This window comes from Zingiber officinale, chromosome 7A (assembly GCF_018446385.1).
Source record: "Zingiber officinale cultivar Zhangliang chromosome 7A, Zo_v1.1, whole genome shotgun sequence".
NCBI classification, from domain to species: Eukaryota; Viridiplantae; Streptophyta; class Magnoliopsida; order Zingiberales; family Zingiberaceae; genus Zingiber; species Zingiber officinale.
Window position 1 is genome coordinate 93,169,285 of NC_055998.1, and position 20,952 is coordinate 93,190,236.

General features: G+C 34.8%; 2 protein-coding genes across 5 annotated transcripts; both read left to right on the plus strand.

The window, feature by feature from the left end:
- The first annotated feature begins 2,134 nt into the window (after window positions 1-2,134).
- On the plus strand, window positions 2,135-17,632 carry LOC122001801 (integrin-linked protein kinase 1-like). Of its 3 annotated transcripts, none has more exons than XR_006117479.1 (12): window positions 2,135-2,611; window positions 4,294-4,368; window positions 4,482-4,577; window positions 5,567-5,652; window positions 5,782-5,902; window positions 6,360-6,439; window positions 7,100-7,162; window positions 7,263-7,381; window positions 10,824-10,909; window positions 15,466-15,577; window positions 15,828-15,936; window positions 17,194-17,227. XR_006117479.1 is itself a non-coding variant. In XM_042556735.1 (12 exons), the coding sequence occupies exons 1-12, from the start codon at window positions 2,285-2,287 to the stop codon at window positions 17,290-17,292; spliced, it is 1,383 nt and encodes a 460-aa protein (XP_042412669.1). In that variant the 5' UTR covers window positions 2,137-2,284; the 3' UTR covers window positions 17,293-17,632. The 3 variants fall into 3 exon arrangements, 2 of the variants coding, with proteins under 2 accessions (XP_042412669.1, XP_042412670.1); XM_042556735.1 differs by having other exon boundaries at window positions 2,137-2,611; window positions 15,456-15,577; window positions 17,194-17,632; XM_042556736.1 differs by lacking the exon at window positions 2,135-2,611 and adding an exon at window positions 2,800-2,927 and having other exon boundaries at window positions 15,456-15,577; window positions 17,194-17,632.
- LOC122001802 (HVA22-like protein f) lies at window positions 17,625-19,077 on the plus strand. Of its 2 annotated transcripts, none has more exons than XM_042556738.1 (5): window positions 17,625-17,759; window positions 18,220-18,246; window positions 18,318-18,440; window positions 18,523-18,766; window positions 18,885-19,077. In XM_042556738.1, exons 2-5 carry the CDS (start codon window positions 18,230-18,232, stop codon window positions 18,909-18,911), a joined length of 411 nt encoding a protein of 136 aa, XP_042412672.1. In that variant the 5' UTR covers window positions 17,625-17,759; window positions 18,220-18,229; the 3' UTR covers window positions 18,912-19,077. The 2 variants fall into 2 exon arrangements, with proteins under 2 accessions (XP_042412672.1, XP_042412671.1); XM_042556737.1 differs by lacking the exon at window positions 17,625-17,759 and adding an exon at window positions 17,766-18,116.
- Window positions 19,078-20,952: the final 1,875 nt, after the last annotated feature.

Sequence of the window (20,952 nt, forward strand, 5' to 3'; positions counted from 1 at the left end):
TATAACTAAAAAAATTAAAATTTTATAAAAAAATATTATTAATATTATAAGATTGTACGTTGTAGGCTTCAAAAGCTCTTATTGCATCCTCTTTACTCTCAAAGAACTGATGTAAAACACCTTTAAAATGATTAATTTGTGTAGATGCTTCTATCCAGATGTCTTAAGCACCCGGTTGACACCCACTAAAGACAACATATGTTTTCCCTTATATTAATTAAATAGATCATTTAAAATCATGTATAAATAATATATTAGGATTAGAGGGAATTACAACTTAAATGAAACAACTTACTAAGTAACTGCTACACGTTGTAGCAGCTAAATGTCCAAGTAGCTGCTACATGTTGTAGTAGTTAAATGTCAAAGTAGCTGGTACAACATGTAGCAACTAACTGTCCAAGTAGTTGCTACACGTTCTAGCAGCTAAATGTCCAAGTAGCTACTACATGTTATAGTAGACGTCGAGCTTGTACGTTGTAGTATAAATCCTAATAATATATTAGGATTAGGGGGAATTTTAACTTAAAATAAAACAAATTTCCATTGGTTATGAAATATGGGAAATCATATGTGGCAAGTTCCTGCAAATTATATAACCAAAAAATAATAAGAAAATATTGTTTAGACTGTCCAAATAGCTGCTACATGTTGTAGCTGCTAGGATTTGTTTGTTATAGGATAAATCTTAATAAAAAATATTGTACAAAACTGAAAAATAGACAATGGAGTGGAAAGATTTACGATCGAGAATGGAGAGGGGTGCTAAGTAAAGCAACGTCGGCTATGTATGCGGTTGCAATTTTGGGAGATTCCAACCAATTCGAGAACAAGCATGCGACTGCTTAGCTTGTAACGCTTTTGCTTTGCTTGCTAGCAGGAGCGAGATAGAGCGGAAGATGATGACAAAGGAAGGAGCCAAAACGAGGAAAATTTAGATTTAGAAAAGTCGACAGATTAAAAGTCGAAGACGGGGTTTTGAACAGAGGGCAGAAGGGAAGAGAGAATAAAAGAAATGTAATAATGTAAAAAAATTGAGCTCATAATGTCATGTAAGCATGTCGCTCACGGTCACAGAGACGTTGGATAGTGTATAGTTTTTTTTTTAATAACGTATATATATATATACATACATGTTAGAGTAACTACTCCTATCGGTTATAATAAAGCTGAAATAAAAAATGCTAAAAAAATAATAAAGCGCACTTTTAATTTTTTTTAAAGAATATTTTTTTATATTTAAATAATTAGAAACATCTCATTTTTTAGGACAGATCCTCTGGACCATTTTTTACGATCTAGGGGATGATCCCTAAATATGTATTGGTGGAGATGAATGGTCTCCACCTATTTTATAAGTGGGAACCATGTATTCTACCAATGCATATTTAAGGATTATCCCCTGGATCGTAAAAAACGGTCCAGAGGATTCGGACTTTTTTTTTACCCTATAATATAAGCATTTACAAAAATATTTATCTCAAGTTATTTTTTTTCTCTTATTACAGAATGAATTAAACCATTAAATTCTAAAAAAAATATTACGTGTTATTATTTTAAAAATGCTCACTGTCAAAATACTTATGTTTTATTAACGTTAATTATTTTTACTATAAACTAACTTATAATTTAGTTTACACTCTTAAATTTTAAGATTTCTAACATTTAAAAAAAACAAACTCAAAATACAATTGTGTTGAAGTTAGAAACCTTTAAAAAAGCTCAGTCTCTCAACAGGTACATGTAAATTTATTTGTGAAACAACATTATAAACATTTTACTCTTCACTGTGCAAAAATTTAGGGTTGAGAGATCATGAAAAAGAACATCCCCAATTATATAAAGTACATTTTAAAATATATATATATATATATATATATATATATATATATATATATATATATATTAAAATAAACACCCATTAATCTTAATTTTTTTTAATAATTCAAATGTTCCAACTTCAACTAATTAATTTTGAAAATAAAATAAATTAAATTTGATTAAAACGCAAAGAACTTTGACCAAAGTCGCACTATAAAAAAAGAATTTAAGGGTGTTTTTTAAAAGATAACAAACTTGGGGGGAGTGGTGGGGTTGGACTGCAAAATGAAAATTGCTCAGATTTATGTTGTCCAGCCACTTCAACGACCCCGCCCTTCCCATTCCTAACCATCGTCGTCCTCAATTAGAGTCGCATACTTACCATTCTCCCACAAAATCTCATCCTAGGGTCGTCGATCCCTTGAACCTGGGAAGGTCTCTGTAGAAAGCTTCGATTCGTTCAATGGAAGCGAACGCCGAAGCGCGGTTTACCCTCGGTAAGCTGTCGTCGCTCGCCCCGGAGTGCGACGGCAGCGAGGCCCTCTTCACCGCGGAGGCTACACAGATCCCCGAGGATATCAGTTCGGGCATCCGTCTCATGTTTCTGGCTAATGAAGGCGATCTGGATGGGATTAGGGAGGCTCTGGGGTCCCGCGCCAACGTTGACTTCAAGGACATCGATGGGCGCACCGCGCTGCACGTCGCGGCGTGCCAGGGGTACGCCGACGTCGTCGAACTTCTGATACTCAATGGGGCTGACGTCGATACGCAGGACCGCTGGGGCAGCACGGTACTACGTTGTGTCGATTTCCCTACTTTTTTCTATCTCTAACTCAGTGTTGATTCTAGTCTCAGTTCTCCCTAATTATTGATATTAATTAAGTTTTTGGTGTGGTTCCTTGGTGAATTTTTAACCTTTTTTTTTTTTGAAAGAATAACCTAACGTTGTTTGTTTAGCACCATACTTGAGCAAACTAATTCACTTTCTGACACTTCGTTTGAGGTGGACTTCACATGGATGAACCTTGTGCCATAGGGCTTCATCTTCGGTTACAATGAGGGAAGGAGGGTTCTACATATGTTGGAAGAGGATGGAATATTCTAGAGTATGGCAAGAATCTAAGATTGAAACTTGTCGGAGCTTCCTAGAGAATTTTCATCTAAATTTCAAATTCAACTGATTCATTATGCACCCTAGAAATCGCTCTTTATTTTCAAGCACTAACTACTCTGGCCATGCTTTACAGTTTATATAGTTAAAACATTTTTTTAGCTTAAAAGATGGTGAGCATTTGATATTCTTTCAACAGATACTTTCTTTAGTTGACTGAATATCTTTTAGTTGATTGAAGCCCAAGACCAGTAGATTACCTAGTTGATTGATCTTTAAGGATCCTGACTTAATTTGAGTACAAACTGAAATGCTGACTACGACCTGAAATCCATATATTTGGTAGAGCAAACCACTAGATAGACTCTATTAAAAAAACAACCCAAATTCCAAATTATAGTTAATTGTAATATCTCACAACTCATATATTTTCAAGTCTTCAATGTTGTTGATGCTAAGTTCATTTGACCAGGCTTTTGGTCTCTCGTATGCACTTAATCCTTCAAGTTTGCTCTATACCATCCTTTGAGTTCACTTCGCTTTGGATCTTCAAGCTATCAAATTAGCAATCCGCTCGATCCTGTGAGTCCTGCTCCTTGAGCAATCTGCCAAGCTCTTGGTCAACCTTAACCACTAGACCACTAGGTATTTAAGGCCAAGGTCGTTGATGCTTCTCCTAACAACCTTGCCAACTATGATCCAAAACATTTATTTCTCGTAGAGCAAACCAGTAGGTAAACTCTAGTTGATTGGAGTTCCTTGCAATCGATTGACTAATCGACTACTCAATCAATTAATGGCTTGAGAGGTAACAGCCTAACAGGTCTGCTGAATCAAGATAGATGAAGGTTATTTTAGGAAATAGATGTGTCCTTTGGTAAATTTCAAATTGTGGTGTGCCCTTTAGGCACTTTAGAAACTTGAATGTGTCAATACAAATGATAGAAGGAGAGGAAATAAATTAAAATAGTGTTAAGATGCTCAAAGACGATTAATGAATTATAGAGCTAGAAGAGTTTAATTGATTTGAGTTGAAATTATAAGAGTTAGAGGGAGGTAAATTTTTTAAAATTAATATAATAAAAATAGTTTAATTGGTTTGAATATTACTAGTGGTATAGCATTCCATAAAGCTTAATGGAATGGGAAATCTATGTAGTAGACGACCAATAGTTTGGAGAAACATAGCTAGATGATGTTATGACCATTTGTCGTGAATGAAGGAGTATAAATGGCCTTGATTTAACTTACATCGAATGCTTATTAACTTTGAAACCACTCTACAATCAAATAGACATATGACTTTTGCTAATGCACAAGGAAATCATATACATCACAATTTTTTTCTCTTTCATTCGCAGCCCCTTGCTGATGCAATACACTACAAAAACAGGGAAGTTATTAAACTTTTGGAGAAGCATGGTGCCAAACTTAAGGTATGCCATGCAAGTTATGTTTAATTATATACTGGTTGTTTGATGAGCTTATCCTTCTAATAAGCTTTTATCCCATATGTATCCTTGTTTATGTTGCTTTACCTCTTAATTAGGTCGTTCCCATGCATGTTGAGAATGCTCGTGAAGTTCCTGAATACGAGATTGATCCAAGAGAACTTGATTTCACCAACAGCATTGAGATAACCAAGGTAGCAAAACTTTTATCTTATTCAACTGGATCAAATAGCAGGCTTATCTGCTAAATGAAATGCACTGCAGTGCTAATCTTCCTAATTTGATGTACCATTCGTTATAAGAAGGTTGGTATACCATAGCCCTAAAAGTATTGTTTTCTCATCCAAACATCTATTTAATACTTCATTTTTCTTTATCCATTTATGTGTTATAAAGGCTAATGATTCAAATGTTGCTGCTGCAATTAGATATCTTCCTTAGTCTTTACCCTAACTACAGATTTCAAACTCCTTTTTGATTTCTAAAGGATAATAGCTCGTCTGACAACTAAAATGATAATCTAGTGAATTTAAGTCAATTATAATTATAACTTTATAGTTAGAATATATAATAGTTAATAGGCATTAGTTAATGATATTGGTATTAGTTAATATTGTTACTTATTAATACTGTATAGTTCTTATTTATAGCCAATATATTGACATATCTGTTGTGTTTTTTTCTTTAACTTGTTTCTACAAAAGTTTAATTTAATTGACCATGAAATTGCTAAACTCATTTTTTAAGCAAACAACCAGAATGGAAGGGAGTTAGAATAGTAAAACTCGTCCAAAATTATTCCAGCATGATTTGACTCTTGGAGAGTGTTTGCATATTAAGGTACCGAAACTGTATCATTCCATAACAGAACTATAAAACTTGCTTATAAAAATAATATAATAAATGTGGACATAATATAGTTATTATTGTTTATACATTAAGCACTCTTATCCTGTTTTTGGTTTGACACTAGTTCCCTTGAGCAAAATAGATCTCCTCTGAACTCTAATTTCTGTATTCATATATCTGCATGTTTCTCAAGTAGATCAGCAGACATTCCAATTCATAACTAAAGTGTCTCTATGGCTCCATACTAGATGTCCTAAATAGCCTGTTTCTGTAACATTGCTGGAGTTTGTATTTAAACCAATATTAAACAAAATTTTATTATGAAAATCTTTAGGGGACATTTCGTATAGTAACATGGCGTGGAATTCAAGTTGCTGTTAAGAAGTTTAATGAAGATATGATCACTGACGAGGATAAATTGTGGGTTGGTCCTGCATATCTATGCTTTTTGATGCCTTACATATTGATATCTATTTTCCTTTGTAATATTCACTGTTCATTTAAATTTAAAAGCTTTAAAATCTTATTTAGCCTCCCTGTGTTCTGCAGAAGAGCATTTAGGGATGAGCTGGAATTGCTTCAGCAAATACGGCACCCAAATGTAGTCCAATTTCTGGGAGCTGTTACCCAGAGCAGTCCAATGATGATTGTTACAGAATATTTGGCAAAGGTTGTATTTGTGACTGTTGAGTGTATTTTTCTTGATACCTGAGAGAATACAACACCTCTCTCTTATGCTGCTTGATTAATTTTTAAACAACCTTATAATATTCCTGTGTAACTTTCCTGAATACGATGATATGGCTAAGATGGAAAGTACCGTGTCAAACTTTTTATTAGGTTATAGCCAAGTAGATAATCATATATATCTGAACTTTGTTCCATGGCGGGTTTTATTTTTATTATTTTGATCAGGGTAGATATGTTTATGTGTGTTGAGTAACGTGAAAATTAAAACAGGTGCTTTTCCCTTCTATAAGTATGTATAATATCTATATGAGATGGTTCTTTGGTAATGTGGGTTGAAGTTATACCTTATGGGTTACCACTTCCATTAGAAAAAAGTTAAAAAGTTCTACCTTAAGTTCACTACAACTTAATGAATTATTATTTTTTGTTTGATGCAGGGTGATCTTTGTGACTTCTTAAAGAGCAAAACATCTCTTTCCACATCATTGGCTGTTCGGCATGCACTCGATATTTCTAGGTTAGTTAATGTTTTAACATTGGTGGCCTCTTTATTTGTTAAGAGATCTCTTGTAACAATTTTAGTTTAGAGTTTTTATTATTGAAGTTTCTCAATCTTTGCATCAGTATTGCATCTTCCACAGCTTTATTTATTCTTTTTCTATTTTATCAAACAACCTGGACATATATTGATATTTTAGCTCCTGTTTGAGGGGCAGTGTAAACTTTTAAAATTAATAGCTGTGTAAATTTGAGGGTAAAGTTGCATACAATAGACCCAATGTGGTCTGACCCTTCCCCAGGACCCTCACTGGCAGGAGCTTCGTGCACCGGGCTACCTTTAGTTGTGTAAATTTGGTCCCAAATGAGGTATTTGGTCATTGAGTATTATGCCAAATCTTATGTATCTAGATGTAATATTTCTCTTGTAATCAATGCAATATATTCTTATTCCTCTCAACTGTTAAACTAGTTGTTTTATCTTGGATTTCAAATCTTAAGTCAGTTCAAATAATCTAGTATAGTTCTTTTCCTCAAGATTTTTTGATGAGCGACACTCGCAGAACCAGCCATATAAGTTCACTTGGAAGTTGTGATATGTTATATATGGTTTGTCTTTAATTAACTGAAAATTTCTTGTCATAAAACTGGGTGATAATTCCTTTCACGAACATGACAGAGGATTGAATTACTTGCATGAACACAAACCAGAACCCATCATTCACCGTGATCTTGAGCCTTCGTAAGTGATTTCTCTATCTTGTTTCATATTCATTTATCACTGTAATATAATATGAGGCATTTCAAAGAATTGATGATTGTCTTCTTATTATGATGTACAGGAATATCTTGATTGATGATACTGGGCATCTAAAAGTTGCCGATTTTGGTGTTAGCAAATTGTTAAGAGCGGCAACAACAGTACAAGACTCTACGCCATTGACATGCCTAGACACTGCTTGTAAGTGCAAAATCAGTAATCTGTTATATCCTGCTTCTCATATCTATTTATCTTTGTTTTCTATGTGAATATCTACTTTGCCTTCAGATCTGATGTTGTAATTGACTATAGTCAACAACCAGCTTAATATATCTTTTCTTCTTTTCCATGCTTTAGCCTGTTTTTCTGGCTTGTATATTTGCTGCTCTGGCTCAAATTTGATATTGAACTATCAATTGCTACCCAACAACCTATTCATTTTTATTTTCCTATTCTACTTAGGTGGTTGGGTTGTTGTTATTCACCAGAATCATGCTTTGTTACTCTCAGCTTAGGTCTGAATATTTGATATTTAATATAATACTGGTCTGATGTGATGGAACAGGTTTAAAACCAGTATTAAGAATCCTGGCTAAATCTATAAGAATTACTATATGTCCAAATAATATTAGCAAGTTAACATCTGAATCTATACATGATGCCAGTATGATGCCTTTTAATCTTAATGTAAATGGACTGAATGCTGTTGCAATAGTAACTGAGAATAGGCCACTGTGACTTCTAATATGGGCTCAGCACTAATGGATAGACTGCAACAAATCTTTTTGAAACTCAATCGTCTTACCTGAAATCATCAACCAGAACAGAATTAATACTTTTATTATTGGATGCCTGTTACTTGCACCATCATTATGTCACCTCCAATTATGTTCAAATTCAACCATGACCTCACTAAGATGTATTCTATTACTGTTTATCCTCTTGCATTTGCCTCTACACTATCCACTGTCTCATACCCTCATATTGCTTACATTCATCAATTGTTTGTACATCGTTTCTTAACTGTTCAAATTCTAAAATATGTTGTTACGTAGGGCAAACCTCCCTGCCATTTTATTTATTTATGGAATTTGCCCGCCAACTTGCACACACTGATCTCCCCGTCTAGAATTTGAAGCTCTCCCACTTTCTTCATGCACTCAAGCAATGCAACCTAATTGGTGTTCCTGAAGCATTTGCAGAGAACAGCTTCTTGTCCCCTGGTCAACATGAATGCTTCAAGACCTTGAAATTGTTGATGATAGTATCTATAGAAGTCTTCTTCATGTCCCCTAGGCCAACCACTGTCACAACTACGTTGTTTTCCTCAACATTGTCTAATTCATTATATACAATCACAATTGATGAGTGACCTCATTTGCCAACATTTTATCTTGATTTTGGGTACTCCTGCCGCCCTAATGAGAATTTAGATTGATATTAACTGTGATCTGTTATACTGGTGTACATTTATCCCACCATAAAATCTTGATGCTGCATTCAAATCCTGGATTGCATGCTGGATCTTCAACTAATTGATCTCATACTGAGTCGGATTTTTTCCTATTAGTTTATAAAAAAATGACAATATTGCCTTTGATTCTTTTCCCATTTTCAAATGCTTTCTAGTTTCTAGTAGGGTATTTACAGTGTAGAACATGTCAATTTCACCTACTTTAAACCTTTTAACTGAACATGATAAAGATCCTTGCCACCAACTTTTGTACTAGTTTTTTCCGTTGTCTTGAAAGCCATACATTTCATCATCTTAGGCCCTGCCAATATCTGCCTGCTTTGAAGGTTTCTGGATTACTGAATACAACGCCATCATGTCCCCATTCATTCAGCATGCTGTTGTTTTGAAATTCCTTGTACCATACTCAAGCTCAATTTTAGAAGGCCTTTGACACGATTGGAACCCATTACCATTCTTGCTTACATTGGTTACACCCTCTTTTGAATAACTGGATCCAGCATCTCCTATCCACTGGCAAATCAATTGGCCTACTCCACAGTCCAAGCCACTGGTCTTCCAACAAGAGTTGCATTACTAGTTACTACTCTACACATTGTCTCTATACTCATTCAGATGGATGTCCTAGGTCCTTGCTCATATCCTTCATAACTACCAACATAGCAGGGTTGATTTGCAGAGTTATCCTGAACAACTCCATCCTACTTAATACACCACAATGAAATATTCTTCTGTTAAGATTATGTTGATTAGTGGATCACATTGCTTACCTAACAGTTATGCTTTTCTTAGTCATCTCCAATTTTTCTATAAGATTCTCTGTATAAATCTCTCTTGACACAAATAAATGTAGGATGCAAAAAGAAAATTTCCCACCACCTACATGGGGCTGCCACTGTGTCCCCCACCACCCCATTCCAGTGGCAACTGATTTGCATAATGATGCTTGGGCTATCCCTTGCAAGCATTATGTGCAGAACAACTTTCACATTTAAAGGACTACTCCTTAGTGGTGTTCTGAAAGTTATCCCCGACCTACATTGTTCTGCTGATAACCTTGCATGCCCTATGGCATTGGCACAAGTAGGTTGCCAGAAGCTCAGGACTGGCTCTTGGGGTTCTTGATCTTCCTATCATAACTTGGTGTAGTTTGACCAGTGATGCTTATTAGGATGGCTCAAGACTGACATGGGCTCCATTCCGGATGATACCAAAAATTAGCACCAATTCCAAAACTATAAAATTTTATGTCTATCCTCTGCATTTCTTTACCTAGAAATGAAGCAAACACCATGACATGGATTTTACCCCAGGTGATAATCTCTTCACCAAGTCAACCTAGTGTTCTTGATACAATCTTCTTCAAGCATGTGTCCAACATATTACATAGTCAAGCTTACGGATGGTTTGTGTTAAAAGAGTAAGTTATGCACAAGGTCGTCTTATGAAGAAGGAACATCGCATGTAATTGTGTATATTGTCTATCTTCACATAGAACTTCAGAATACCTGCTCTTTTCTTTTTAATACTTTCGGGCGAGAACCAACACCTGCTTGCCTTGATTGACCATGCATTCTTAGTGAAATGTGCCTAACAATGAATGCAGATGGCAAAACAGTTTTATCATATCACATGGGTGATTTTCACATTTTTGAATGAATAGAAACCACATTTCAGACAAAAGGCATATTCTACTGAGGTTGTAGAAAAACTCCCTAAACAGTCCAAACCCTGTCATTATAAGTCAGTTTGAATTTAATTATACCATTTGACAGCATACTATATCCATATTCACTACTGTAACTCTAATTCTGGTGGTGGCCTTCCCTCAATTTCACTCAAAAACAATATTGGTATATCATGAAATTTGGAGTGTCAGAGCTGCCAGGCTTTTAATTCGCTCTCAATTAGAGGAAAAAACATTTCAAAATTTACTGTAATAACATAAAAAAGGAAACATTATTAATCTCTGTTTATTTTCTAAAGGAGCTTAACTCCCTCTGAGTTTCATGCAGAAAGCATTTATATATGAAATTATTTTACAATGTGCATTATTCGTCACCATTATAGTTGCAATTTGAGTATACCTGTTGAAGAATGATGCCTCCTTAGTTTCAGTATTAGGATAAATGATGGTTTTTAATCCTTCAACACTTTCTTCATATGTAGATCGGTATATGGCTCCAGAAGTCTTTCTCAATCAACAATATGACACAAAAGTGGATGTCTTTTCATTTTCATTGATTCTGCAGGAGGTACAATGATTTCACTATCATTAATAAAACTGTTTACTTGTTTGATATAGATCCTAATTTTAAAAGGAATGCCTTACTAAAGTAGCTTTTCACCATCTCATACTTAGAAGTTCAATATGCTTGATAATGATCGAATAATTCCATGTTTCTGACTGTGCTTCTTGAGTAGCATATTGAGTGTTGCCGATTCTGGTATGTAATTGTAGTATATGCTATAGTGAACTATGTTATCTTATCATGTTTAATGTGGAATGTTGCTTTTGTTCACGCCACTGGTGCCCTAATATGTACAGTTTTTTCCAATTTCACACACATTCTTGCAACTAAATTATAAACTTACAAAAGGATCGAAAGTTGAAGCTAGCATGCTACTATTGTTCACTCTAGACACAATTGCATCATTTTTGTGAAAGATAAGGAGGCTAATCGTATTTTGTGTTTCAAAGAAAGTTGAGAGTAAATGGGTAAGGGTAAATTGAAACATCCTAGACTTTTATATAGACGAACCTCACAATATTAACATTAAGAGACTCAAATTAAATAAAACAACTTCAAATGATAATGCATTACAAACCGGTTCAACTTCAAACCCAAAACAATATGAGTTTGAACATTATAATAGTGAATAAAATCTTCAAAAGAACAAAGAGTGCAACTAACTATTGAGATGAACTCAACCAACTACCAAAACAAATAACTCAACTCCGACTAGAGGACTCAACATCCTAATGCAAGAAGAAAAGTAGACTAATAAAAGAATCCTTCGGGCGTGCACTGCCAGGTACAAGAAGGCTCATCCGTCAAGTCCCTCCGTCTCCTCATTACTTGCACTATATGGATCTAGTGAGTCTAAAGACACAACAAATTCAACCTTTATATAAATTACATCTATTCGCATTTAAGAGAGATATTTGATAAATTACCATGTTAAATGTTAACCGAGAATAACCTCTGACTTTAGTTCCATGAACCTTCAAACTATTCTAAATTAACATTCAATTTTTAACCTTTATTATCTTTTATTTTACTTGTAAGATCCATAAATTACAAGAATTCATATCATCAAGTGTAGCTGCTTCATACCTTAACCTCTAATCGTTTGGCGAAACTTTTCCCTAATACTAGGTTGGTAAGGTTCACCAGACCCTTCTTAAATCAGATTCCTAAACCTCTTTGTAGGTTCACTAGACCCTTTTTAAGCCGAATTCCCAAACCCTTTTATTTTGATAAGATGTTTATTTCTAGACATACGGCTTAAGCTAATCTTGAAAATAAAGGTTAGATGCATCCAATGATGTCTTATGGTCTCATTATGTAGTATAAGAATAAAAGTATTATATGTATTGCAAGTAATCTAGCATTTCATGACTACTAAATAGATCAAAGGTGAATACCAATTCAATATTGATGTTACTCCAAAAAGAATAAGCACACCATGCATAATTTCTTTGAAAAAGAAAAGAAAAGGAATGAAGTTCAGTTTATGTACTGTTCATATAAAAAAATAAATAAGAAAACAAATTTAAGAAAAACATTGTGCCTTTTAGTTGCATAGAAATGTAGGACGATAATTAAAATGAATAGCCATCATTCTTTGGGATACGAAATGAATTGTACTGCTCATTCTTTGCATAGAAGCCAGTTTTGGCCAGTGTGTTACTTGGAGTGAAACAATCTTATAAAACATGAAGCAGAGATGCTTGCTTAGCTGCTGAAGTTGAGTAAGAATAGAGCAGTTCAAACGTGAAGCAGACATCCTACTTTACCCCTAACCACATAACCCACAACAATCACAAAAATCTTTTTACTATGACTCAGATACATCAGAAAAACATGTTAAAACGTGCGATATATATCAAAATATCATACTAAAATCCATAGGGTGCTGTTAATTCAAAATCAACAAAAGGGAACTTGCCTTGGTGTTTTTGCGTATGGGAGACGACTAGCGAGACGTAGGAAAAGAAGACCTTAAGCGTTTTGACGGGCTTCTTCCTCTATCTTCTCCGAAATTGCTAGGATTTGGATGGGGGTATGAGGGAGACCAGCGGCTTCAAAGGTGAGGGGAGGGGAAATAAAACATGTATTCAAAAGGATAAGCCAGGTCGGGTTGCTAGCAAATCGGGTCGGGTTCGTTAACTTATTAATACATTAATTACTTAAACCTATTAATGCTTTAATTACTTAACCCTTTAGTATTTAAATCCTAACATAAATCTTAATTGGTTAAATCTTAATCAGCTTAAGTAAACCGTTTTTTTTAACGCTACATAAATATAGTGGGGTTTGTAGGAAGTAATTAGTGGCGGTACACAGTCATCCTATAAAACAGTATAAACAAGTGTGAATATTTGCCAATCCTGTCTCTTCTTCTATCTATAGAAATCTTCAAATTCCATTACTTTACATCCATCATAACTTGAGTAACCCAGTGGAAATGTGTAGCATTTGGATATGAGGGGAAAAAATTTATCTGGAAATACAGTTTCTTCTAACATTGCTAGGTTCAACACCAGGTTTGTGCTAGATCATTCTTCATTTTCATCTTGCAGCTGCTAGTTATGTGTCTACCACTTGCTCATGAATTATGTTGCATACATGTTTTTAGCTGAAAGCCGTCGGTGAACAAATGGGAGAAATTTTTCTCATTACTTAGGCTTAAAGAGCAAGTAGCTCAGGATTCTAACTGTATCACAACTTGTTACAAAGAATAGAAGTTAATGCTGCACCATTTGAACCCATTTGCTTCTGTTCTTACTAGTTAACTTCTTGTTTCTTTTATGCACAAAATTCAAACAAGGAAGAATTGTTTGAGTTGAAGAGCTAGCGTGGGTGGAATAAGACATGTTTTTCTTGATTGGTTTTTTTGTTCATGAGAAGCCAAGATATGTGATCAGCCCTTAATTTAGTTATTACTTCATGCCTAGGGGTGTCAATTCGGGTGGGTTCGGATCGGGTTGAAGATCAGTTACCAAAAAATAAATCCTAGCCTGAACCGAACTCAACCCAAAAACCCTAAGCCCAAATCCGGATAACCCGAATAACCCTCCCAATCCGAAAAAAAACCTCTTTTTTTGTTATTTCCCTTTAATTTTTCACTTTTATCTCAATATTTCATCATTTTTATACTATATTCTGTTATTTATGTACCTAAAACATCTTAATTTTTAAAATAAAATTTGATTTAATCCTAAAAAAATCCCTAAATCCTAAATTTAGATCAACTCGGGTCAATGTGAACCTGATCTGAACCTGACTCGAACTAAACCAACCCAAAAATCCCAATCCGAATCCGACCCGAACTTGAAAACCTTCAACCCGAACCTAATTTGTTTTTCTGGTCAACTCGGGTCGGGTTCATTTTTAACACTCCTACTTCATGGTGAGGATGAATTCTGGGTTCTTAGTCAAGATTTATGCTGATGTAGCAGTGGATAGTATATGCATGGTTAATAATATCAAACACACAATTCTGTTAGAGTGTGAGAAGTTATTTTTATTCTAGCGACTTTCTTGTTGGGCAGACAGCGAATAGGAAAAGAGTAATTACAGGCGAGGAAGTTAGCTGAAGATGAACAATAAAATAATTACTTGTCGGCTGGAGACTCATGATTTCTTATTTCTGTATGGCTAGCGAGTCAGTGAGCTAAAAATTTGCAGATTGGTTATATTTTATGCGTTATGTTGGACAAAAAATTGGAGGATCTTAAATTATAGCAAAATATGAACTAAGTTTGGTTCAGATTAATTAAATAACAATTTGAGCTGAGCCGAGTTAAAGTTGCATTAACTTTCTTATAGCCATGAAGCATTGGGAACTCTACTCTGGAGATTGTTTATCAGATATATAGTCCATGTTGCCAGTGGTTGAACCAACAATTGTGAACCTGTTGGGAAATTTGTTACTATACAAAGTGATAATTATCCAGTAACTTTATTTCAAAAGCCCTTGTCGGCCTCCTAGAATGTGGAGTTATACAATGTCAGGAAGAGAATGAATTAAGTTCCACAATTATAATGATCCTTTAGTTATTTGTGAAGAAACCACAAATAGCCAAACTGGATCAAATGCCAAGAGGGTAGTAGGAGCTTGATTGATTTCTCTTCTCAGTTAAAATATCCACTGTTTTCTTTCCTTCTGCTCTGTAGGCCTGGATTAAGACAGATAGTTTTGACTATCTTTTTGCAGTTTGTACAATCACTATTGTCCTTTGATGTTCATGTCTTTGCAATCTTGATTATTCTTTCTGTATTCATGGTGTCTGGACTTTCTCTTCCACTTTAACGATCCTAATTGATTTCTTTTTCCACATATTTCTTCTCTTCTAATAGAAGATGACAATAGATGTGCTATATCAAATTATTTTTAACATCAGAAGCCTCTTTTTGTCCTGGAAATATAGTTGTCTTGTAATTACATTACCTTCTTGGCTTGGAACATGTCTTGATCAACATGAAGTATATCCGAAATTTCTTGATATCAAATTTGAAGTTTAACTTAACAAAAAAGCACTAGCATGATTGCCACTTTATTGATTTCCTCTAGATGATTGAAGGTGGTCCGCCTTTTTCTTATAAACAAGACACTGAGGTTCTTGAAGCATATGCATCCAAAGAAAGGCCTGCTTTTAGAGCTTCAAACAAGCGATATGCACATGGTTTAAAAGAGTAAGCCTTTCTCCTTCTTGTAGTCCTTCTGTCCATCTACTTTTCAATACAGAACAGAGTTCAAAATATAATTCAGTAGTTGGTACTTGGTAGTGATGCCATGAACAGTATTATATAATTTGTGCTCATTGGGTAGGACTATGTACTTGCTTTTTGGATGCGGGTTGTCCTCTCTTTTGTACCATTTTTCTACATATTTGCATTCTTGAAGTATCAAATTGTGTATAACACAGTTCACATTGATTTGTAGGTTGATTGAGCAATGCTGGAGTCATGACCCTAAAGAGAGACCAGCTTTTAGTGAAATAATTGATAGGTTGTGCCACATACATAGCAACATTGGTCACAAACACTCAAAGGTATGCCTTAAGAGTTACATCATGCATTTTTGAGGAATAAACTTCCAAATTAACCTAACTTGGCCATTAACTCACGTTATTCTACGTGGTTACACTTACAATGCTCTTGAAATGGTGAATTGATAGGTACTCTTCCCTCACATATATTGAATTATGCAATGCATGATGTTTCGTGTAAATATTCAAACATTGGTCTGATACTGGCACATACATTAACATCTAGCAATAAAAACAATGGTAGACTTATCCAGTAAGTTTCCATTTGTGATACAGATATAGGGACACAGCAAAAATTATAACTATGATCAACTAAGGTTGTGATGTATTGCTTCGCTAGGCTGGCTTGAATTGAAGTTAGGGAAGCTGATACTAAAACTAGAAACATTTATCCCAATTACCTAAAACCCAAAACATGGACCCAATAACTCTATACCTCATCCTTTCCAGTCTTGCGATGCTGGAATTAAGGATCTGTTCCAACTGCCCCTGTTTCTTGCTTCACTTCTAACTATACCTGGTACACCCCACCTTAGACCCATAATTGCCTTGGATGCATGATCACCTTGGACCCATGAAAGATCTCTCCTTAACCTCGAAATGAATTTCCTAAGATTTAATTGAATTTTTCATGATAACTAATGGGCTGATTGCTTGGGTGGAAGATGTAACGCAGATGAGGAAAAGTGAAAAAAAAAAAGATGTACATAAATAATGAAGCTTTATCTGAAATTTTATTAGCCTTTCTCTTCTCTCTTTCATATCTTCCAAGTATTTAGACTCTATTTCAAGGTTTTTTATGTTGACTCTCCATTCCTCTTCATGACAACAATTTATAGATAACATGAACTCTCATCACTCTCCTCATTTTTTTTCTCAAAGCTCTGTTCTTGGTTCTCTTGGATACAAAGATATTATTCATGTATTTCTTCCTCGTATGAGAGTTGTTTATGGAGCCTTGTATGAGAAGAGTGAATCAAATTCTCAGGACAACTGTGGGCTTGCCTCTACCAAGCTATTTTTTCATCTGCTCTTCTTATTTATAATTGTCCAAATTTCACTTGATAAAATGTCATTGCATGTCGATTTCACTTTGACATTGTAAATAATCTAATCGCTAGAAGATTATTTCCCAGACTTTTGTTGAACAATTTTCTGTTTTCAACTAATTTCTTGTTTATTAGAGAACTAAATCCTAGAAGACCATCAAGCTGTGTCATCTATAACTCATTATTCTGTTCCACTATCTTTTTTCACCAGGCGGGAATTTTTAGTTGTTGCCAGAATTTGAACCTCTGGAAGAAGGATAGCTCTAATTCTAGCGGCTACTCATCCCATTCATCTGATTCAAGTTTCTGAATTGAACAGCAAACTCTTGTATGATTCAACACGAGGCAAATATTGAAGAAATCTACAACCTCTCCAAGCAAATATTGGCCTTACAACATGGATACCTCCTGTTCAGATGGCCCTGCTGATGGTTATTGAGCAAGCATCATATACAAATGATACTAGAACGCCAAATATTTTGTAAAAGAAATTGTGTATGGATTTGAAGTTTTTGTATTTGCAAGAATAGTATCTTTTTTTTTTTAAGTATCTTCTTTACACATTCGTTTTTTTTTCTTTTTCAAAAACATGTTATTCCACAAATTGTTATGCTTTTTGGTTCCTTTGTGAAGAGAGATTCTTGTTCATACGATCTAAATTTATGGGATTCTGTGGTATTTATCATAACAGCTATGGGTTATTCCTTATCCAAAAATTGCAGGGATCAGCATCTACTCAAGATCTGGAACAACAAGAGGTTACTTGATTCGATGAAGGTATGGAATATGTTTCTGATTATTCTGTTTTATCAGCAATTCAATTTCTCTTTTAGATCTTTTCCAAAATTCATTCCACTTACTTTTCTTCCCCATTCCTTGCCTTTCCTGCTCCTTTCTCCCTGCTTTTCTTGACCACAGAGCAAAGTAAAGGAGACCTTGAACCCTGACCACAGTTAGATACTTGTCTTATTTGCAACTCTCATTGAAACCTCCTTAAGATCATCACTTGCTCCTCATCTCTTCCACCCTTCACCAACTTTCATCTTAAGCTCAATCAATCTACCCTTCTTGGAGTAATAGAATCATCATGGGTGTCCTAGTTGCTGCAGCTAAGCATCTCGACACATTAATCGGGTATCGTGGGTGCATCACTCGAATGCATGTTTATAGAGTTTGGTTAATTGATACATGTTCCTGCAAATCTGACAGTTTGTGCTTTGTTTCTTCTGTGCATCAGCCCAGCAGTGATGCTGCTTTATCCTCTGTAAGTGGCAAAACCACCCCTATGAGCTCAAATCATCATACAACATGAACTAACTGGTGTTGTTCTATTAGATATGCGTCAATGCGCGCAATCGAGAGCCCTTCTCCGGTGGATGACCAGCAGTGGCTGACCTACTGGGTGATCTATTCACTCATAACTCTCTTTGAGCTCTCCTCCTGGAAAGTGTTGCACTGGTAATACTCAAGTCGATCCATAACACGTATCATGTATTCATGTTAAGTTTCGCAACTCAAGTTGTGGTTTCACATTTGACAGGTTTCCTCTTTGGCCCTACGTGAAGCTTGTGTTCTGCTTGTGGCTGGTGCTCCCTATGTTCAATGGAGCAGCCTACATTTACGAAGACCATGTTCGAAGGTACTTCAGATTGGGGAGATATGTAAGCCAAAAGTATCCCGCGCAGCAAAGAGTTGTGCAAATGGCAAGCCTAGATGCTAGGAAATCGGTCGAACAGTTTATCGACACCTATGGGCCGCAAAGTTTGGAACGAGTCGTCAAAGCAGTAAGAAATAGCTGATGTTTTAGTATTGTTGTCGTTACGATCCACTTAGATGAAAGAATTTAGCGATTAACGGATCATGATGTTCACGATATCTGATTCAAAATTCTTGTTGGTGCAGGCTGAAAGGGAAGCAAGGAAACACTAAATTGCATTGAAGAATCTATTAATGTAGACAAAAATATATTAAACTAATTTCAAATCTCTCTTGGAAAAAATTTATTCGCCTTGTATTAATTGGAGTATTGTAATTGATTCTAATGTAAATAGTTTTGTGTTCAAGTTCAATTGCAATCCATGACTTGATAATCAAATATTTTCGATATCACCCTCACTTAATGTCTATTTGGATTTGAAATATATCATAAAATTATAAAATTAGCATCACATAAACTCTTTGTTACTTGGGTAATGCGACTAGATCCAACCTAACCAAATCTTTTATTATGTTATATTTCATATCGATACAAAAATGATATTCAACACTAAGAGCCCTTACCAAATCATTGCTATAAATTCGATGTAAGATAAAACAGTCCAATGCTACAACATAAGAAACAAAGGATGCACTATGTGACTTCGCAATGAGATAACCAACTACATCCCAACAATGACAGACCTAGAAATTGAACTCTATTAGGGCTAAAAAACAACCCGGGCTTATAGTGGGTTGATGATAGAATTTAATCCCAATCTAATAAGGGAAATTGACTTAAAAAATTGAAAATGATATAGTAAATAATTGAAAAATTAAAATGATATCTGGTGGGGCCCTCGGGCTACCGCCCCAGTACATCAATGCCTCCCTTGCATCCCAAAATATACGACAAGCATTATGACAAAGTACAATTCACTCTCCAAGATTCTATAGAAGAAGTTTCACTTGTGTAAGCAAATTCAAAGAGAAGTTGTTTGAGCTCTAGAAAGACTAATTGCATTTATTGAAGTTACATTGTTTTAGATTTCTAAAAATCCAGTCATTTAGAAAGACTAATTGCATTTATTGAAGTTACATTGTTTTAGATTTCTAAAAATCCAGTCATCTAGAAAGACTAATTGCATTTATTGAAGTTACATTGTTTTAGATTTCTAAAAATCCAGTCATCCTTAGAATGGAATCTCTAACTCTTGCAAGATTCCGATCTTTGTGTGGTCTCTGATAGTAGAACGAGCAATCCATGTTGCTGACGATTCTTCGAGCTATGACAATATGCGGTGGAATCATTCTTTTTGTGCTTCCATCGATGTTTTCATCTTCATCATCGTCTGATCCACAATGGAGTGAGTCGCCAACATTCACCAAGCTTAGCTTATGAGGAATACTAACTTGAGTTCTCGAAGGGATCATGATCGGGTTAGATGATTTTCGATGAGATTGAAACTCCAATGGGCTTGACTTGGGACCAATGAACAGTTTTTCTCGGGAATCATACTCGGGCCATAAGATGTCTACCTCCAAGAACTCTTCATCCATCACGATGGGTCTCATAATCATAACTAGTATACGAGGAGAAAATGAAAGACGAAGTATTTATAGATATTTGTTTCTTGGCTAAGTAAGTTACTAGGAAGCTTTATGAGCACACTTGCTAGCCAAAATGTTAATTGATGTTATGAATTTGGCGTGGAAGCCACCATCATCCTTTCTTAAGGTTTCCATATATTCCACTTGGACCCCCAAATATAATATAATAATAAGATAAACTATTGAAGAAACTTCAATTTTTTTTAAATAATAATAAAAGTTGACTTGTGTTTTTAGAGTTAGCTTGGAGAATGTACTTCTTTATTGGGGAAAAAAATTAAAAAGCATCTTAATTTTATAAATTATTAAAAGACCATTTCTTTTTTTAAAAAAAATCAAATGAGTTTTTTTATAATTTTATCTCAAAAATATCCGTAGATCCACGTTGTTATATATAGAAGCTATCTAGTAACTACTAAAATATGTTTAAGGTGAGTTTAAGATTTAGAATTTAGTATTTATATAGTGTAGAAGCTACTAATAGCTGCCACAACATAAATAAGCTACTAAAACATGTTCAGTATGAATTTAAAATTTAGAGTTTATGATTTAAAGTTTAAATTCTTTGAACTCTATTATAGTAAAATACTATTTACCAACTTAGTCAAAATTATTTAACTTTATCAAAATCACTTTAAAATAATTGTAGAAGTTATTATATAGC